Source organism: Physeter macrocephalus, chromosome 14 (genome assembly GCF_002837175.3).
Source record: "Physeter macrocephalus isolate SW-GA chromosome 14, ASM283717v5, whole genome shotgun sequence".
Lineage (NCBI taxonomy): Eukaryota > Metazoa > Chordata > Mammalia > Artiodactyla > Physeteridae > Physeter > Physeter macrocephalus.
The window spans coordinates 68,066,722-68,086,547 of NC_041227.1; the positions used below are offsets into that span (position 1 = coordinate 68,066,722).

General features: G+C 38.9%; 2 protein-coding genes across 3 annotated transcripts in view; one reads left to right on the plus strand and one right to left on the minus strand.

Annotated features, from left to right (window-relative positions):
• Positions 1-4,826, minus strand: part of SEPTIN14 (septin 14) — a 41,753-nt gene extending 36,927 nt beyond the window's left edge. The window contains exons 1-2 of the mRNA XM_007115147.1: positions 4,785-4,826; positions 3,822-3,890 (exon numbers count right to left, since the gene is read on the minus strand). Coding sequence (XP_007115209.1) covers positions 3,822-3,875 — 54 coding nt within the window. The 5' untranslated portion in view covers positions 3,876-3,890; positions 4,785-4,826. The remainder of the gene's footprint in view (positions 1-3,821; positions 3,891-4,784) is intronic.
• A 4,429-nt stretch (positions 4,827-9,255) lies between these two features.
• The window catches only part of ZNF713 (zinc finger protein 713), a 29,355-nt gene continuing 18,784 nt past the window's right edge, over positions 9,256-19,826 (plus strand). Inside the window, exons 1-3 of one of the 2 annotated variants that reach the window (XM_028499428.2) lie at positions 9,256-9,459; positions 18,490-18,917; positions 19,515-19,600. In XM_028499428.2, the coding sequence (XP_028355229.1) occupies positions 19,517-19,600 (84 nt within the window). In that variant the 5' untranslated portion in view covers positions 9,256-9,459; positions 18,490-18,917; positions 19,515-19,516. Of the gene's footprint in view, positions 9,460-18,420; positions 18,918-19,514; positions 19,601-19,826 lie in introns of both variants that reach the window. The other variant, XM_028499427.2, reaches the window with a different exon arrangement.

Below are 19,826 nucleotides of genomic sequence, written 5' to 3' on the forward strand. Positions count from 1 at the left end.
TGAAATGCAAATCATACATTATTTTAATCCCTCATGATAGCAAGGACACCCAGACTACATCTAGCAAATGGGATACTGTACATAAAGTTATAGTCTGTAAATTTATAAAAGGACTCTACAAGCTCTGACGAGCCCTGATGTTTACCCTGTACTCACTGAACATTTTTTTCCAGTGGTATGGGGAAAGGTAGCTGAATAAGAAAAGTCACCAGTCATTGTGAGCCTTTGGGACAGTCACTGGTGCCTGTTTTCTCTTCTGTAAAATGAGAACATTTGATCAGGAGAGCTTAAAATTCTTTCACACTCTGATGTTCTATAAGTCAAAGAGTCTTATTTATGAAGAGCCTACAATTTCAATGAGAATAAAAGCCATGAAGAAAAAGTTAAAATATCTATTAATATCATACTAAGTACCAAAATTATAGAAAAGTCAAAAAATAGTATAGGAATTTGGAAGAAGGATAGATGACTGTGGAGTAGTTTAAAATAATTTTAAAAGATGGCAGATTGTCTCTTGAAGACAGGATAAGATTTGTATGAAGGAGGGAGGTATTATGAACAAGAGGCAAAAAAAGGACCCCAACAATAGAGAGTTTTAAATATGAGGCTAAGGAATATGGATTTTATCTAAATGGTAATGGGCAGTGGCTAGAGGTTTGAGCCAGAGAATAGTAGAAGGAAGAAGCATTTCAAAAAGATGAATAAGGCACTAGCATGACAGTGGCCTGGAGAGGAAACTAGAGCCAGAAGATGAGCTGTGAAGCCCCTTCCCTTATAAAAGTGAGTGTTCTGCTGGTGGGAATGTAAATTGATACAGCCACTATGGAGAACAGTATGGAGGTTCCTTAAAAAAACTAAAAATAGAATGACCATATGACCCAGCAATCCCACTACTGGGCATATACCCAGAGTAAACCATAATTCAAAGAGAGTCATGTACCACAATGTTCACTGAAGCTCTATTTACAATAGTCAGGACATGGAAGCAACCTAAGTGTCCATCGACAGATGAATGGATAAAGAAGATGTGGCACATATATACAATGGAATATTACTCAGCCATAACAAGAAATGAAATTGAGTTATTTGCAGTGAGGTGGATGGACCTAGAGTATGCTAGCGGGAAGCAGCCACATAGCACAGGGAGATCAGCCCGGTGCTTTGTGACCACCTAGAGGGGTGGGATAGGGAGGGTGAGAGGGAGGGAGGCGCAAGAAGGAGGGGATACGGGGATATATGTACACATATAGCTGATTCACTTTGTTGTACAGCAGAAGCTAACACACCATTGTAAAGCAATTATACTCCAATAAAGATGTAAAAAAAAGAACAGAGCTATTAAAAAGAATTAGGTTGATCAGTATGGGCTGATATGAAAAGTTGTCCAAAGGTTAGATTAGTTATTGCCTGTAAAGAGCTAGGTTGAGAGGCCTGTTATCTCTTTCCTATTGTTTGAATTTTTCTTTTAATAATGTTATTTTTAATTTCAAAAAGGAAAATAAATCAAGTTGACAGTTGTAAAGGGTTCAAAAAAAGTTTGGAAGACTACTTGCTAAATGGTTTGTAGCAAGCATTTATACATCAGATTACAGTTCGACTAGTTGGCCTTTGGGATCTGCCTATTCTAAAATTTTATGATTTTAATGTCATGTAAACAGAGGAGCATTCACCGTGATTTAATGCATCAGAGGGCCCAAAGGTAATATGGGATGGGCATAAGTCAGTGGTTTAGTAACTGAGATAGGACTCTGACAGTAGTTTTGTCACCAGCAAAGCTCACTGGGGTACCTGGGAAAAATATGATGGAATCTAGATGATCGGATAAGGTCTAACCTCTTCGTTTGTGCTTAGTCTAATCTCACTTGCCTTAAGGGGGCCAAGCGCAGAGCCCCTACACCTAACGTGTGGGATTAGAGTTCCCAGCTCAGAACCACGGCACTCAGGACTTCCCTGGTGGCACAGTGGTTAAGAATCCACTTGCCAATGCAGGGGACATGGGTTCAAGCCCTGGTCTGGGAAGATCCCACATGCCAAGGAGCAACTAAGGCCATGTGCCATAACTACTGAGCCTGCACTCTAGAGCCCACAAGCCACAACTACTGAGCCGACGTGCCAAGAGTAGCTCCCGTTCGCTGCAACTTAAGAAAGCCTGTGCGCAGCAATCAAGACCCAACGCAGCCAAAAATTAATTAATTAATTAACAAAAAGAACTGCTGCACTCCACACCCCAACTTGGCGCTCCATATGGAGAAGCGCTGTGCATGACACCTCAGTTCAAGATGATGACAGTGAACGGTGTGCAGAGATGCTGCTGCACCCGGCACTGCAGTCGCCCTCCAAGAACGCCGCCCCTCTCTCGCCTGAGAAGAACCCTATAAAGCGAGCCCGTCAACAGCTTGTTCAGGAGAGCGAGGACTCTAGAGCGAGAGCTCACAGCTCTCTATTCTTTGATCAAAGAATAAAGCTTTCCTTTGCTTCTGAACCAAACTGGCTCTCATTCTATTGGCTCCAATAACACCAGGCAGGAGGACTCTTGTTGGAGGCCGACTCAAAAGGGTCGGTAACAATAAGATAAGGTCTAACCTTTTCTTTCGCGCTAAGTCTAGTTTCACTTGCCTGCAGGGCGCCGTGTGCAGAAGCCTGCACCTAACACCTCGGATTAAAGTTCCCAGCACAGAACCGCTGGGCCCAACACCCCAACTTGGCATACCGTGTGGAGAAGCCCTGCGAGCAACACTTCAACTCAAGATAGAGGTGGGGTGCCGTGAGCACCCACGAGAACTCCGCCCCTCCCTCCGCAGACTGGAACCCTACGAAGCAGCCTGCCCACAGCCTGATCGCAGCGTGTGTACTTTAGAGCTTGAGCTCACACCTCTCCATTCTTTAATCAAAGACTAAACTTTCCTTTGCTTCTGAGCCGCACTCAGTCTCACTCCACTGGCACGAGTGACCCCAGGCAGAAGGACCCTTGTGGGGACCCGACTTGAAACGGTCAGTAATAGTTTCAGAAAAGCAACGAAGATGAAAGTTGGATCAAATGTGATTTTTAAAGTGTGGCTGATAGAAAAATAAAGGTGGAATAAGCCATTCACTTCAGAAAAGTAACTGAGAAAGAGAAGAGAAAAAATATGATCATTTGATGGTTCAAACGAAGGTACAGAAAACCATGCATGATTGGAGGAAAACAGCGAAAAGAGAGCCACTAGTTATTAAGTCATAAACAAACACTACTTAACATAGCTCAATATTCATGTATCTGTTCATGTATCTATTTTGGTCAAAAATAGTTCTAAAACTCAGTTTTCACCCATTCAGATATACTACTCTCTCTTTGAGGGTAAAATTGTATGTGAATTACTATGTTTCCCCTAGTACAGAGGCGCATCTTAAAATGGAACTTGGTTCAATCTCCTACTCAGTAAAGTAATAAAAAAGCAGCCGCCCAGCCACTTCCTAAAATAACTTCATTTAAAAGTTTTTTATTATCAGTATCTAAAGGTCCACAAACATATGCATCAAAGTAGCATTATTCTCCTCACCTACTGGGATGTTCTGGAATTTTCATTTGTTATTCTTTGGTGTTAAATAGGATTAGTTTTTTGTACTACTAAAAATGTCTGCAGATGCAAGAAACATGCATCAGTTATTTAAACGATCATTGATATTTAACTCCAATCAGTATAAAAGTTAATTCATGTCCAAACATAACAAACATAAGCCTTAACCATCTAGGTCTATATCAGTTTACTGAGTCAATATTTTGAAGCCACACAATTTTGTTAGGACAAAAAGGAGAATTCTCTTTGAAAGATATACTCAACTATATTTTCATCATCGGGTATTTGTGTGGACATACGCATTGGTTTTTCTGCCATGTCAGACTGAAGGAGCTGAAAACAAAGAAACAAAAACCTTTAAAAGATTACTTTAAAAGGCTACATTCCTACAATATAATTTAGATCAATAAGGGAGCCTAATATAGACATTATCCCTGGCTTTGGCTTTCAGTCCACACTGTTAACCTGTTTTCAATTGTGGCTGCTTTGCTAGACAGGCCTTTATATAATAAATAATACTCAACTTATAATGTACAGTCATACATTTAATCATAAACACACAAAAAGCCTCTAAAGAAAGGTAAACTCCCTTTTGAAATCAAAAGGACAAAGAGCATTGTTCTTCTTTAAAGAACTCTCTGGGCATGAGAAACGGAAATAGGGAATTTTGCTTTTCTTTTTCACTTTTTCTTTAGTGAAGTATAGTTGATTTACAACAGTATATTAGTTTTAGGTGTACAACTAATAGTATATTGCTTTCAGTGATTCAATATTTTTATAGATTATACTCCATTTAAAGTTATTACAAAATAATGTCTATATTTCCCTGTGCTGTACAATATATCTCTGCTGCTTATTTATTTTATAGGTAGTTGTTTGTGGCTCTTAATCCTGTACTCCTATATCACCCCCCTTCCTTCTTAAAAAGTGCTAAAAGAACCAGGAAGACACTTATAATTACTTAACTTTACAGAGTAGTTTATCAGGGGAGGCTGGGGTGTTAGAGTGTACTTATTGAAGGAGAATTGCGAAAGCAGAGCTTCTAAAAATCTAAATGACTCCCTTAGACAAGGAACTAAATTAATGATAGTTGTCATTTATGAAGCATTGTGCTGAGTGCTGATGTGGTTTATCTCCTTTAGTTCTCATAATAGATATGAGATACACATATTTTCATTGCCATATGCTAAAAGAGAAAATTCAGAATCAAAAAATTAAGTAACTTACTTGCTCAAGATTTCAGCTATGCGGCAGACACAGGTCTGAACTGACTCCAATGCTGGTGTTCTTTCTACTGTCTCCAGTTCTGGACCAAATATTCACTGTGTTTGCAACAGTTTGGAACAAGGGAGGAGAGGTACAAGAGAGCAAGCTGTGCTGATTTCTAAGCAACACTGCCTGAGAAGGACATGCTACCCTACTTTTGAGTATAACACAAAGATACTGAGACTATGAGGCATGTTTTAAAGTGAAATATTGTATATAAGCATAGCAAAGAGAAAAGCAAATAGAATTAAGGAATGGCTCTGTACCATGGTCTTTTCACTTGATATATCCTGAGGATTATTCCACTTTAGTACATAGATTTACCTTATTTTTTCCCTAATGGTAAATAGTGTTTTCTAATACAGGTAGTGTTTTGTTCTATGGTATGGTTTAACTCTAGTCTAGTATATATGAAGGTTCTATATTATTTAACAGAACAATAATGGTGGGTATTGCAGTGATTTCTGAGCTTTAATTGCAATCCAACAGTAAACACTTAAACCACTGAAAAAGGGTTATTTCTTAACTTCTTATACTTATCCTACCTCAGAATTTGAAGTAAATTACTATAAATTTAAGAGTCGTGTGTTTCAGTTATGCAGATGAAAAAAATTCTAGAGATCTAATGTACAGCATGGTGACTATAATTAACAATACTGTATTTTATACTTGAAATTTGCTAAGAGTAGATCTTAAACATTCTCCTCCCCCCAACACACACACACACACACACACATGCACACAGTGGTAACTATGTGAGGTGATGGATATGTTAGCTTGATTGTGGTAATCATTTCACAATGCATATGTATATCAAAACATCACATTATGCACCTTAAATATATACAACTTCTATTTGTCAATTATATCTCAGTAACTCTGGAAAAAACGAGAGGAATTTTTAAAAAATAAGAGTATCTCTGTGTAACTGCTGACTTTTTGGCAAGTCTGCAGAAGACGGTTTGAAAACTAGAGATACAAGTTATCTTATTTTTTTAAAACCTAATTAATGGTGCCTTAAACAAAGAGGGGCTTACTTCTTTCACATAAATCTGGAGCTGAAGTTTACAAAGTATGGTCCCTGGGCCCCTGGGGATCCCTGATTCTCTTTCAGGGGGCCCATATGGTCAAATTTTTTTTCTAATAATACTAAGGTAATTTGCTTTTTCCACTGTGATGACATTTGCACTGATGGGTCAAAAGCAATGGTGGCTAAAACGGCTGCTACTTTAATCAAGGTAGTGAGTACCATAAAGCATTTATACCGTATACAAGTGCGATGGCTCTCTTGAGCGAAACAAGTTATGCGATTGTGAGAAATAGTAACTCCTTATTTTATGGAACACCAATTTCAACTGCAAAAACAACTGACAAATACTAGTTTTTTAGACTTGGTTATTTCTAAGACAGTTTCTTGAAAATGAATGAAGTGTGCTTTATAGCATGAAGGAAAATAACTGAAAATATATGTTGTAAATGATAAAATTTGAACTAAAGTTTTTGGAGAACTTGTATCCACTCTCTTGACAACTTCCTAATATTTACAAACTTTTCCCAAAAAGATTAGTGATGATATTAACAAACACAAATTTTTATATTGTATAATGAAATATGTCAGCATTAAATAAACTAGGGTTTTCCAACCTCAGCACTACTGACATTTGGAGCTATATAATCCTTTGTTATGCATTGTTAAAATGTTTAGCAGTATCTCTGGCTTCTACCCAGTAGATGTCAGTAGCAACCCCAGCGTGTGACAACCATTGCCACATATTGTCAAATATTTCTAGACATTGCCAAATATTTCCTAGAGGGTAAAATCATACCCAGTTAGGACCCACTGAGTTAGGTAACTCAGTAAACAGATATTTTCCAAATGGCCAGTGTGTGACATTACAAAGTCATAAATGAGTTCAAGATCCATTTGGAGAGTGAGACAGACTAACAGATTGTGGTGTAAAAACCAAAAGTATATGAATATGGTTTCAGATTCTATATTGCAACTGATCTCATCAAGTTTTGGTGGGGTATCAAAGAAGAATATTCACAATTACATGAGAAGACTTATTAAAGGATTCTTTTTTCCAGCTATGTATCTATATGAAGGCAGATTTTCTTCAGAAACATCAGCCAAAACAACATATTTCAAAAGATTAAATGTAGAAACAGATATAAGGATCCAGCTGTCTTTTTTCTCTTTTTATGGTATTAAAAAATACATAACATAAAGTTTACCATTTTAAGTTCAGTGGCATTCAGTATATTCACTTTGCTGTGCAGCCATCACCTCCAGAAGTCTTTTCATCTTCTCAAATTGACATTTTGTACTCATTAAACAGTAACTAGACATCTCTATTCCACCTTCAGCCCCTGGCAACAATTGTAATGTTTGTCAATGTCCAAATTTAACTACTCTAGGTACCTCATATAAGTGGAATCATACAGTATTTGACCTCTGTTTTTATAACTTTTTATTTTATATTAGAGTATAGCTGGTTAACAATGTTGTAATAGTTTCAGGTGCACAGCAAAGGGACTCATACGTATGCATGTATCCACTCTCCCCCCAACTCCCCTCCCATCCAGGCTGCCACATAACATTGAGCAGTGTTCCCTGCGCTGTACAGTAGGTCCTCGTTCGTTATCCATCTTAAATATAGCAGTGTGTACATGTTGAGCCCAAACTCCCTGACTATCCCTTCCCCCCATCCTTCCCCCCTGGTAACCATAAGTTCATTCTCTAAGTCTGTGAGTCTGTTTCTGTTTTGTAAATATGTTCACTTGTGTCATTTCTTTTTAGATTCCACATATAAGGGATATCATACGATATTTCTCTTTCTCTGTCTGATTTACTTCACTAAGTATGACAATCTCTAGGTCCATCCATGTTGCTGTAAATGGCATTATTTCATTCTTTGTAATGGCTGAGTAGCATTTGACCTTTTGTGACTGAATTATTACACTTAGCATAATGTCTTCAACGTTCATTCATGTTGTAGCATGTTTCAGAATTTCCTTCCTTTTTAAGGCTGAATGATACTCTATAGTATGTATACATATAGCACATTTTGCTTATTTATTCATCTGTCAACCAACACTGGGTTTCTTCCACTTTTTGGCTATTGTGAATAATGCTGTAACACACATGGGGATGCAAATATCTCTTTGAGATCCTGCTTTCAAGTCTTTTGGTGTTATCCACCCAGAAATGGAATTGCTGGATCATATTGTAATTCTACGTTTAATTTTTTGAAAAATTGCCAAACTCTTTTCCACAGCAGCTGTACCATTTTACATTCCCACCAGTAACGCACAAGAGTTCCAATTACTCCACATCATTGCCAACACTTGTACTTAACTGTTTTTTTCGTAGTAGCCATCCTAGTGGGTGTGACTTGGTATCTTATTGTGGTTTTGACTTGCATTTCCCTAATGATTAGTGATGCTGAACATCTTTTCATGTGCTTTTTGGTCATTTGCATGCCTTGTTTGAAGAATTGCCTATTCAAGTCCTTTGCTCATTTTAAAATCTGGTTACCTGTTTATTTGTTTTTGACTTAGAGTAGTTTTTTATACATTCTGGATATTAATCCCTTATCAGATATATGATTTGCAAATATTTTCTCCCATTTTGTGGATTGTCTTTTCACTCTATTACTACTGTTCTTTGAGGTACAAAAGTGTTAAATATTGAAGTCCAATTTATCCATTTTTTTCTTTTGTTGCCTGTGCTTTTGATGTCATATACAAGAAATAATTGCCAAGAACAACATCATGAAGCTTCTCTTCCATGTTTTCTTCTAAGAGTTTTATAATTTTACTTCTCACGTTTAGGTTTTTTGATCCATTTTGAATTATTTTTTGTATGTGGTGTAAGGCTAGGGTCCAATTTTATTCTTTTGCGTGTGCATATCCAGTTGTTCCAACACTATTTGTTGAAAAGTCTCTCCTTTCCCCATTGAATGCTAGCATAAACAGCTGAACATTTGCAACCGATTTTGGTGAATCCCAATTAAGCAAAATGTTATCCCCTTAAAAGAATTCCATTAGCCTCATCAGTAGACCTGTATTATATATTATATATTCAACCATTATTATTGTATTTTTAGTTTCGTCAATATAAAATTCGGGAGGGGGACGGTATTTCAGGACTGAGGAGAGCGACGGCTTGTGTGGTCACCTGGGGACCGAGCAGCGACCCACGCGGGAGCTTCTGATTGGCAGGGGCTATGAGGGGTCCTCGGCCCTCTCGGAAGGCGCGGTTCTGCGAGTGCCGGGAGCGGGAGGTCCGGGCCCCCGGGGTCAGCGCGGCCCTGGTGACAAGCAGAGCCGGGGAAGCGGGTGGGAGTTCCGAGCCCAGCATATGGGAAGCGGTCGGCCCTGGGCGCCGCCGGCGCATGCGTATCGCAGAGCCGAAGCCAGCGCGGCGCGGCCGCCATTGCTTGGAGGCTTTCGTCAGAGCCCAGCTGGCGCCGGCGGCTGGTCCAACCCCAGGGGCCCCGTCACTGGGCGTCATTGGCTCAGGCATCAGGGCCCTCATCACCCTCTGCCTCCTGGGTCCAGACGGGCGGCTGCAGCGGCGGTGCCGTCGTCAGGGGGCGGAGCCGGCCTGGGCGCCCTTTGTCTGTGGAGGCGGGTGAGTGCGGCCCCCGCGGGCCTGGCGGCGGGCGAGAGGGCAGGGCGGGCGGCAGCCCGGGGGTCCCGGGTCGTGGACGCCGCCCCTCCGGTCGACTCGGAGCCCCCCAGCGGCGCCCTTAGGCGTCTTGGACACCCTGTACCCCTTTGATAGGAAGGCCTCCCCATTCCAAGATTACAAACCTATTTTCCTCTAATATCTTCTGCAATTTATTTTGGTATAGGCGTGGGTGGGTATCATTTTTGGAAAGTTTTCCCCATCTCAAGAGTATTAAAACATTCACCTTTATTTTCTTGTAATACTTTTAAAGGATTTTTTACATAGCTTTTTTTTTTTTTTTACATTTTAACCTACTGGGTATTAATTTTGTGATAACGTGTTAGATAGGAATATGCCTTTTTCCCTGGTGGTCTTGCCATCATCTGTTTTCCCACTGAATTGAAATGACGCTTTTATTCTGTTCTACAGGCGTGTGTATACTCGGATCTGTTTCTAGACTGTTTCACGGCCCTCATATACTCGGATCTGTTTCTAGACTGTTTCACGGCCCTCACAGTTTCTGCACTGATACCATTTTGTTTTAATATGTGGCAGAGCAGATCCCCCTAATTGTGTCTTTTAACATAATGAGCTTTCTGTGTCTTTTAGTTATTTTGAATTGTGGGAAATGTAAAAGGTACAAAAGTTACCATTTTCTAAGAGACAGAGTTGACCATGGCACTTAGTAGGTGCTCTTATTAAATGGAGAATTTGTTGAAAGTCACTCTATTGCTGAAAACTTTTATACGCTTCCCTGCTGCCATCAGGATAATGTTTTAGTTTCTTAGCAGTGCCCTCAAAGCCCTTTATGACCTTAATATTGCATACTGCTTGGCCTTCCACCCTTGCACTTTATGCTGTAGCCCTACCAAACCACCCAAACAGGACACAAAACCCTTGGGGAAAATTCACTAATTTAATGATATCAAAATTTAAAGTTTTTGTATTTGAAAAGAACAGAGGGCTAAAAATGAGAGATATGAAGAAAATATTTGCAACATGTGTTAGAGAAAGTGTCCATAATATGTAAAGAGACTTGTTGAAAAAAGAAAAGAGAAAAAAGAAAAGTGGGCAAAGGATGTGCACAGGCAATTTATAGAAGATACAGGAAACCAATGAAAAAAGTGCTTAACTTCATAAGTCACTGTAGAATGCAAATGAAGACATATTTTTCACCCACTGGACTGGCAAAATATAAAAATATTGGTGATACAAAGTGTTGAGGAAAGTGCAGGGGGGAAGGGCACTGGTTGTACAGTTGAGGAAGTATTTTGGGTGGCAATTTGACTGCGTTTACCAAAATGTTAATTGAGCTCACTCTGTGGTTCAGAAATTCTATTCTAAGATCTGTCCTGCAGAAATACTTGCACAGGTGCACAGGGAAGTATGTACAAAGATGTTTATTACAATATAGTTTGTAATTTGAGAAATAGGTACAGCTTAAATGTTCACTCTGGATATAGTTAAACATACTGTGATAGACCCATACAGTGGAATATTGTGCTGCTATAAAATGGAATAAGATAGTTTATTATGTAGTTTATTGTGAAGTTAACACACAAAAATCTCTAAGACATTTAGTGAATAAAGGATGTTGCAGAACAATGAATATAGTATGGTGTGCATTATGTTAAGTATGTATGTGGTTATATTATGTATGTTCATAAATACACAGAAAAGGATGCAAACCAAGTGACTGACAATGAGTTACCTCCAGGGAAGGAAGTAGAGTAGAAGAGAAGTTAAAAGGCACACATATTTTACTCTGTGTACACCCATGTTTTGCATACTCATGTTTTTATGTAGAATGTGTAAAAACAAAAAACCTTGTTAACATGTATAATCTGGGTAAGGAAAACAAAACAAAACAAAAACCCTCTCACGCACTTAGAACCTATACAGAGAGAAAAAAAAAACAGGTTTTATAAGGTAAAATTTTTAATTTTAGCTCTTTTTAGAAAGCAGCAAAAATTAAAGACAAATGATAAAGTGAAGACTATATTTGTTATCTGTGTTATGACAGGGGAGTTGCTGGTTACTATCTGTGTTCAGATGTCCCCAACACCATACCCAGTTCAGTGATGTTCTAGAAGTACTCACGGAACTCAGCAAAACTGTTATACTCCCAGTAAGATGAGTATTACAGTGAAAGGATGCAGATTAAAATCAGCAATGAAAAAAAAGCATGTAAGGCAGGGTCCAGGAGAGACCAGATGCAAGCTTCCAGTTGTCCTCTCTCAATGGACTTGTGCAAGTAGTCCTTAATTCTCCGAGCAATGATGTGTGGCCATATGTATGCAGTACCGCCAACCAGGAAAGCTCATTCAAACCTTGGTGTCCAGAGTATTTATTGGAAGTTGGTCATATAAGCATGGCTGACCATCCATTTTGCTGACCTCCAGTCTCCAGCTCCTCCAGTGGGCAAGCTGATACCACATGGCCCAAGGTTCCCACCATAAATCCCATTGTTAGCATAAACTTTTTGACCTGTCCTAAGGCCTCAGGTAAACAGAGACACTCTTAACAGACAGGATGTTTCGGGGCTTATAGGTTATCTACCAGGAGCCAGGCCAGAGTCAAACCTTTCCTTGGAATATGCAGAGTTTGGACCATTCAGACCTGCTCATTTAATCCTTTATTGCAGACTGTGTAATAAAGGACTCTTACAAATCAATAAGAAAAAGACAATATGGTAGAAAAGTGGACAATTGACACAAAAGGGTAATTTATAAAAGAAAAAATATAAAAGTTAAAAATGTTAAAAGTCCTACCTTACATGTTATCTAAGAATTGCATATTAAAGCAGCAGTTAAATACTATTTGTATATTACATTTAAAAAGAATAATACCTAACATTGGCTAATGGTCACTATCATATATTGCTGAATATGTAAAATGATACACCTTCCTGAACACCTTTTGCCTTCCTTTGTACCCATCAGTTCCTCTGCTAGGAATTTATCCTAAGGAAATAGTTAGGCAAAATTATGCCAAAACTGTATAATGTTTGCTGTTGTATGTAACAGCAGAGAAAGGAGAGAGAGAGGCCTAAATGTCTATTAATAATAAACTTGTTAAATAAACTTTAGGTATCTCATGCAATGGAATATACTATGAGCCTATTTTTTTAATGAATATTTAGGTTTTTGTTTTCTACCATGATGTATACAATATTATCAATTAAAATCCAGGTTTCAAAAAAGAAATAACATGCCATATTATAATGTGCATGAGTGTGTGTGTGTGTTTGTGAAGGAAAAGCCTGAAAGGCTGTATCCCGAAAAAATAATTGGTTATCTCTGGGTGATGACATTATAGGTGATTTTTTTTCTGCTTTTCTGTATTTGCTAAAATTTTCATTTTAATATTTGTCAGAAAATAAAATGAAGGTGTTTCCACAGTAGAGAAGGGGTGTGGAGAAAGATCTCTCTGGCTGCAGTGTGAAGAAAATGTTGGACTAAAGTCAAGGACCAGTTAGATGGGTGTGGCAGTAATCAAAGTGAGAGATGATACCTGAATAAAGGTAGTGGAAGTGAAGGTGGAACACTGACTACGTGCCTAAGGAGGGAAATTTACCAGGATTTGCCGTTTGATTGGGGAATGAGACTAAGGGAAAGAAAGAGCGGTCAGGAATGGCACTCAGGTTTCAGGTTTGGTAGCGCTATTCATTGAGACAGGGAATATGATAGAGTAAGAATAATATGTAAAATATATAAATACCGCTAACTAAGTGCTAATATGATCTAAATATTTACAAATATTTAATCCCTTAAGCCTCACAAGAAACCCACGAGGTAGGTGGGGATGTCCAGTAAGAGTGTATGTGGTTATATAGCTCAAAAAAGATGATCAATGAAACCGTAGCAATGGGTGAAGCCACCTGAGAGTAAATAGACTACATTCAGCCCTTTGTATTTTCGGCTTCCATATTTATATATTCAACCAACTGCAGATGGAAAATATTTGGGGAAAAAATTCCAGAAAGTTCCAAATAGCAAAACTTGAATTTGCCATGTGCAGGCAACTGTTTATGTAGCCTTTATACTGTATTAGGTATTATAAGTAATGTCATCTAGAGATGATTTCAAGTATACAGGAGGATATGTATAGTTTATATATAAATACTACACAGCATATTATATAAAGCATTTGAGCATCCTCAGATTTTGGTATCTGCAGTGGATTCTGGAACCAGTCCCCCAGGGATACCAGGGGATGGCTGTAAAAATAGAAGAGTATGCATACAAACACTAACAAATAAACGTAACTGTAGTACAAATGAATGACATAACCTCACTGAAGGAAGTGGCAAAGAAAAGAACTGACCTAAGTAACTTTAGGAACCACTATCTTGACTGGATACTCTAAGGTTAAAGACAAAGAGAACTCTACATAAATGCTGTAATCAAGCTAGTAAATGTGTTTCTCACAAGGGTATGAGTTAGTAATTCTGAAACTACTTTATGTGTATACCAGAATTGAACAAATAAGTAAATATATTGTAGATAATGAGAGCCAACAATTTTTCACTGTTGAAGAAAGAAGTTACCAATGAGAAAAGGAAGAAGACCAAAATGAGCCCTGTGGTATCGGATTGGAATCAGAGGTGTCAGTGTGAACTCATGGTATTTAATATATAGACAAACACAATAGAAGTATGTATATATATGGTTGATATGCATACATATATACTTCGTAGCTCAGTCTCCTGGAGGGCCTAGAAGCAATGATACAGCAGTAGCAAGCAGCACACCTGGTAACCAGATTTTTGTGTCTAAACACTTTTCCAATAAATAGAACCAGGGCTCTTTGGAGAAGTGGCTGATTCCAGGGATGGTCAGGGAAAATACAAGAGCCTGGAACATCTTATGGTGCCAGGAAGTGTGGTCAGAATAACACAGGAGCCTCCTAATGGCCAAAGCTGGAACAGTTTGTATAATAAAATAATAATGTTTTGTATTTTAACTCATAGAATAAAACAAATATCCATAAATCCATACAGATATAAATAAATTAGAGCCAAGGAACAGCTTTTCCTTATGGAAAAATTCCAATTAATAATTAGTAGGAAAGAGGGAAATAGAGAAATCACCATTAAGCAAACACCATATTAATAATTGTTGCAGTGGAGAAACCTGGTAAACACCACCTTAACCAGGTGATAATGGTCAACGTTACCATTCATAAAACATATCTACATCATAAACCCATTCATATTATGCACTAAGAAAGACACAACATCACTTCTGTGTCATTCTTGGTAAAAATCTTAACTTCATTCCAACCCTGAGAAAACATCAGACAAACCCAAATTGAGGGACATTCCACAAAATAATTCATTAGTAGTCTTCAAAAGTATCAAGCTCATGAAAGAAAACCTGGGGAGCTGTTACAGATTGGAGGAGACTCAGGAAAAATAAAAACTAAATGCCATGTGAGATCCTGGATCAGAGAATATTAGTGGAAAAACTGGTGAAATTTGAATAATGTGAATTAATAATATTGTTAAATTCCTGGTATTGATCATTGTACCATGGTTATGTAAAATATTAATATTAGGACAAGTAGGGTAAATGGTATTTAAGAACTGTGTACTACTTTTGCAGCTTTACTGTAAGTCTAAAATTGGTTCAAAATAGAAAGTTAAAAAATAAAAAAATAGAAGAGCAAACACCAGAACCCTTTCATTTACTCATTTAGCAAATATTTGATACATATCTACTGTGAATCACATACCAGGCCTTGAAATTAGAATAGTTAAGCAAGACAGAAAAGATTCCTTCCTTCACGGAGGTTAACATCACACAGTAGTGAGGTATAAATAAAGATGGATAACTGTACAATAATTACAACAATAAAAAAGTGCTACCTAAAGAAGGAAGGTGTGAACAAGGGAGCCTCACTTCGTCCGTGATGTCAAAATCTTAACTTGATTTAAGCTGAGACCTGAAGGAAGCGTAGGTATTGCTAGGGGAGGAGGTGGGGGTGGATCCCACACATGGCACATTTAAACACCTAAAAGCAGGATGCTGTGTATGAACCCTCAAAAGCAAACAGCAGAGTGGCTTGAGAGGGAACAGGAAGCAGGTCGTAGGTTTCTTTATGGCTTTGTACTCCAGCCTAAGGAAGCTGCTGAAGAATTTCAAGTGAGGGACTGATACGGTCAGGTTCAAATCTTTTAAAGATCCCTTTACTTCAAGTGTGGAGAGAGCGAGAGTAGATTTTGGAAAATCCTAAGGAACAACAATATGTGAATGGTAGGCAGAGGAAAAGGGATTAGAACATAGCCCACTGAAGTAAAGCAAGACGCAGCTGTCAGCAGTACCAGATACCATCAGAGCTCAAGAAAGCAAGAAGTAATGAGGTCCACTGCATGAACTACAAAAAGAGTTTGGTATTCTTGACCAGAGCAATTTCAGGGGAATGCTGATGGCAGAACAGAAGCAAGATTACAGAGAATTGAAAAATAAATGGGTAGTGAGGAAGTAGAGACAAGTATCGACAATCCTTTGAAGAGTTGTGGCCTTGAATAAAGAAAGAATGGTAGTTGCAAAGGGGTGTAAAAGCCAGTGAAAAATTTTAATGTTGGGAGAGACATTAAATGATTTTAAATGATGATAGGAAGGAGTCAATAAAAGTTAAAGTTGAAGATCTAGGAATGAGAAGATAGGTGCTAGATTCGTGCCTGTAGGGAGGCTGGAGAGAACAGACTGATTCCAGGGAAGAAATACTTTGTAATGCAAATTCTTGGGCCAATAATATCTCCAGAGGTGCTATTTCATGAGATCTAGGATAGGACCAGTGAGTCTGCTTTTCAACAAATACCATGATTCAAGTGATCTTCAGACCACACTTTGATAAACATTGCTCTTTTGTCTATTTTCCCTGCATCTATTAAACCACTACTCCTGCCTTCATTTTCTTCCCCATCTACTCTAGAACCTAGGTCTCCCGATTCACAGTCTAGTGTTGTGTAAGGTAAGAAAGATTTCAGAAGTGGTTCAGCCCTAGAAGTGGGTGACTGAAGTAGAATGATGGTGAAAATCATTGGGATTGAGGGTGTGAAGGAAACGAAAGGCTCTGATAGTTGTTCTGAGTTCTTGCTTGCATCAGAATCACTTGTGGGGCATTTAAAAAAATATGTGGATGCCAGAATTCTTCTCAACAGATTCTGATTTAGTAGCTCTTGGGCAGAGCCTTGCCATATATATATATATATATATATATATATATATATATATATATATGCATCTGGCCCTATATATATGCATCTGTAGTGTCATTTTAAATCTGGGCTGAGTCTAATGCACAGCCCAGATTGAGAACCACGGCATAGGTTTTCTATGGGCGGTGAAGTTCACTCAGATTTTTGGAAGAGCTTGGGGTGAAAATGAAAACTGTTAAGCCAGAATCATTCTTCCTCTGAACTGACTATAATTCTAGTATTCTTTAAGCAGTCAAGGGAATTTGTTACTTTCCCAACCATCATGGTTACTTGTTTGAAAAAGACTGGCAATTCTGCAGTTTCTTTCTCTGGAAAGCTCCACCCGTTTGTTGTATGAGGAATTGCACAGTTTGTGGGTTGGGAGTGCTACCCTTTTTTTCTTCTTTCCAATATAGGAATTAAAAGGGAAATTATGAAAAGAAAGGGATCAGATTTTTTTTAAGGAAAAGGGAGAAAACAAGTAGCAAAAAGGACTTTAGTGTATACTAGAAAAAGCCCAGGGCTGAATCAGAAGACCTAAGTGTTCTAGAACCAGCTCTTTCACTTAGCTCTGTGATTAGAGCTTTATTAAGCCAAGAATTCATTAAACTCAGAATCCTTCATTAAACCAAGAAACTGAGAACTAAATCAGCATTTCCAAAGGTGTATTTTAAGGAACCCTAGTCCCATCAGATGCCATAAAAAGTATTCTCAGGGGACTTCCCTGGTGGCGCAGTGGTTGAGACTCTGCGCTCCCATTGCAGGGGGCGGGGGGTCAATCCCTGGTCAGGAACCAGATCCCATATGCATGCCGCAACTTAGAGTTCACATGCCACAACTAAGGAGCCCACGAACTGCAACTAAGGAGCCCACCTGCCACAACTAAGGCAGCGCAACCAAATAAGTAAATAAATATTTTTTTAAAAAGTATTCTCAAACTAGCTATATTTGTATACAATGTATAATATATTTGAAATGTTCCTTATTGCTTTGGGTTCACACATATAAAGGAGAAACCCTGTCCACTAACGTGGTTAGTGCTGTTTTTGTTGTTGTGAATAAATGGTTTTCAGGTGATTGGGTTTGAAACCTCAGGACATCCTCGTAGATTCTACCTGACTCTTCAGACCACAGTACCTTTTTAGAGCTTTTGCTTGGTAAAATAAGGACCTGGTTCTTAAAGTGCTTTTAAATTACTCTTGAAAGGTCTGCGTCTTAGTCAACTGGTTGTAAAATGTTAGAATCGTGCCATGTCTTGGCTTGAATGGCTTCCTTATCTAACAGGGCCACTCCATTGGAACTGCAGTTTTCTCTTTTTCTTCTCAGAAATGACTTCATTCTTCATTTCTATCAATAGTTTTTGAGAAAAGTTTTTCAGGTCAACTTTTGTGAGCAGAGAACAAATGTATTCTCTCATGATTATTAGCAGATCAGTACATTTCGCTCTGTTGTTGGTATTGGTGAAACACCTGTTTTTTCTTCTTTCTGAGGAGAAAACTCTATCTGAAAGTCTTCCTCTGGGCAAGGACCACATGTTTTCTGTTCTGAGAAGAAGGTGGGAGAGGACTGAGGCCAAGTTTGTTGTAGTTGATGCATCTGTACATCTCTGCTCTTTGTAATCTGAGAAATTCTAAAAATGCTTTTTGCTTGTTTTAAAGAACTCCACATCCTACGGTGCTCTATCTTTATGAATGAATAGTTTGTATGTCTCTTTATAGACTCCCTAGGTCCCTAGGTGACTGACACTGCTGGATTTCTTCTGCTGACTCTGGTGCATCTCATTACAGCTGCTCAACCTGAAACTGCTCAACCAGGAGGCAGATTTGAATAGCATAGTGAAGTCTGTACATGAAGGATTGATGCCTTTAGGGAGAAAAACTAATGTAATAGCCACTTTCAGGAACCTCTGCATCTCAACTCTGCATGAACAAGGCAAGATTCTGAGAGTGGCTGCTCCTGGGAAGCAGAAGTCATTCTCATGGATATCTACTGGCTCCTGACCCTCTCATGAGTTGAGGCACCTTTAATACCTGGGAGTGGCTGTTTCCTGTAAGGCACTGGGAAAAATCAGCCTTCAGGGACTGACAAGGATACTGAAGCTGCTAGTACTGGTGTATCTCCTGACTGTCATGCTGGAAGAGAACAAGGCTTTGGGGACATTACAACTTAAGAACTGCAAAGAGCTGTAGTCATCCTGGTGGAGGACTGAATCCAGGTACTCAAAAAGGAAAGCGAACATTCTGAAAAATGAAAAGAGTGAAATCTCATTTCTGTATTAGAAGGGTCATCTTAAAGAGAGTAGAGGAGATATCTGGAGTTTGAGGTTAGGGGTGAGTTTATTCCCTTAAAGGGTAAGAATAGGCCCTTAACATATGTTCTCTGCATCACCTCATCTCAGTGGTTCTCATTTCCCACTTAGAATCGCTTGGAGACTTCAGAATTTAAAATGCTGTTGCCCAGGATCACCCTAGACCATTAAATCCAAACCTCTGGGAAGAGGGGCTAAGCGTTGGCATCTTTTTAAAATTCCCCAAGTGTGTAGCTAGGGCTGAAAACCAGTGAGCACCCTTGAGCTTCCCATATGTCACAACAAGTGGAGTTATACTACAGAGGAGAGAAAGTCCCGCCTTATGTTCCTCAATGTGATAGAGGAACAAGAATGTCACAGTTAAGTCACCCAGCCTTTAGGCTTATGTCTTAGAGGGCTTCTCTCTAAACCATTTGCCATCCTAATCCAAAACAAAAGGTCCAAGATTTAGGTTCAGCCTTAATGTCATACATTGACAAGATTCTTCTTTTCTCTTTTTCCCAGTAATGCCTTCTCAGAATGCTTTACTTTCCCAGGAGGGAAACATGGAGAAGGAAATGAATGTTGGATCACAGATACAGCGGTCTCAGGTAAGTTCAGTTTTACTCTCCTCTGAAATGCTATTATAGTTTTCAGAATGCGGGTACTTTTATTTTTCAATTTTCAGAAGTACTAAGCCCGCAAAATCCAGAGCACTTGAGACTCTTTTTTTTTTTTTTTTTTTTTTTTGTGGTATGCGGGCCTCCCTCTGTTGTGGCCTCTCCCGTCGCGGAGCACAGGCTCCGGACGCGCAGGCCCAGCGGCCATGACTCACGG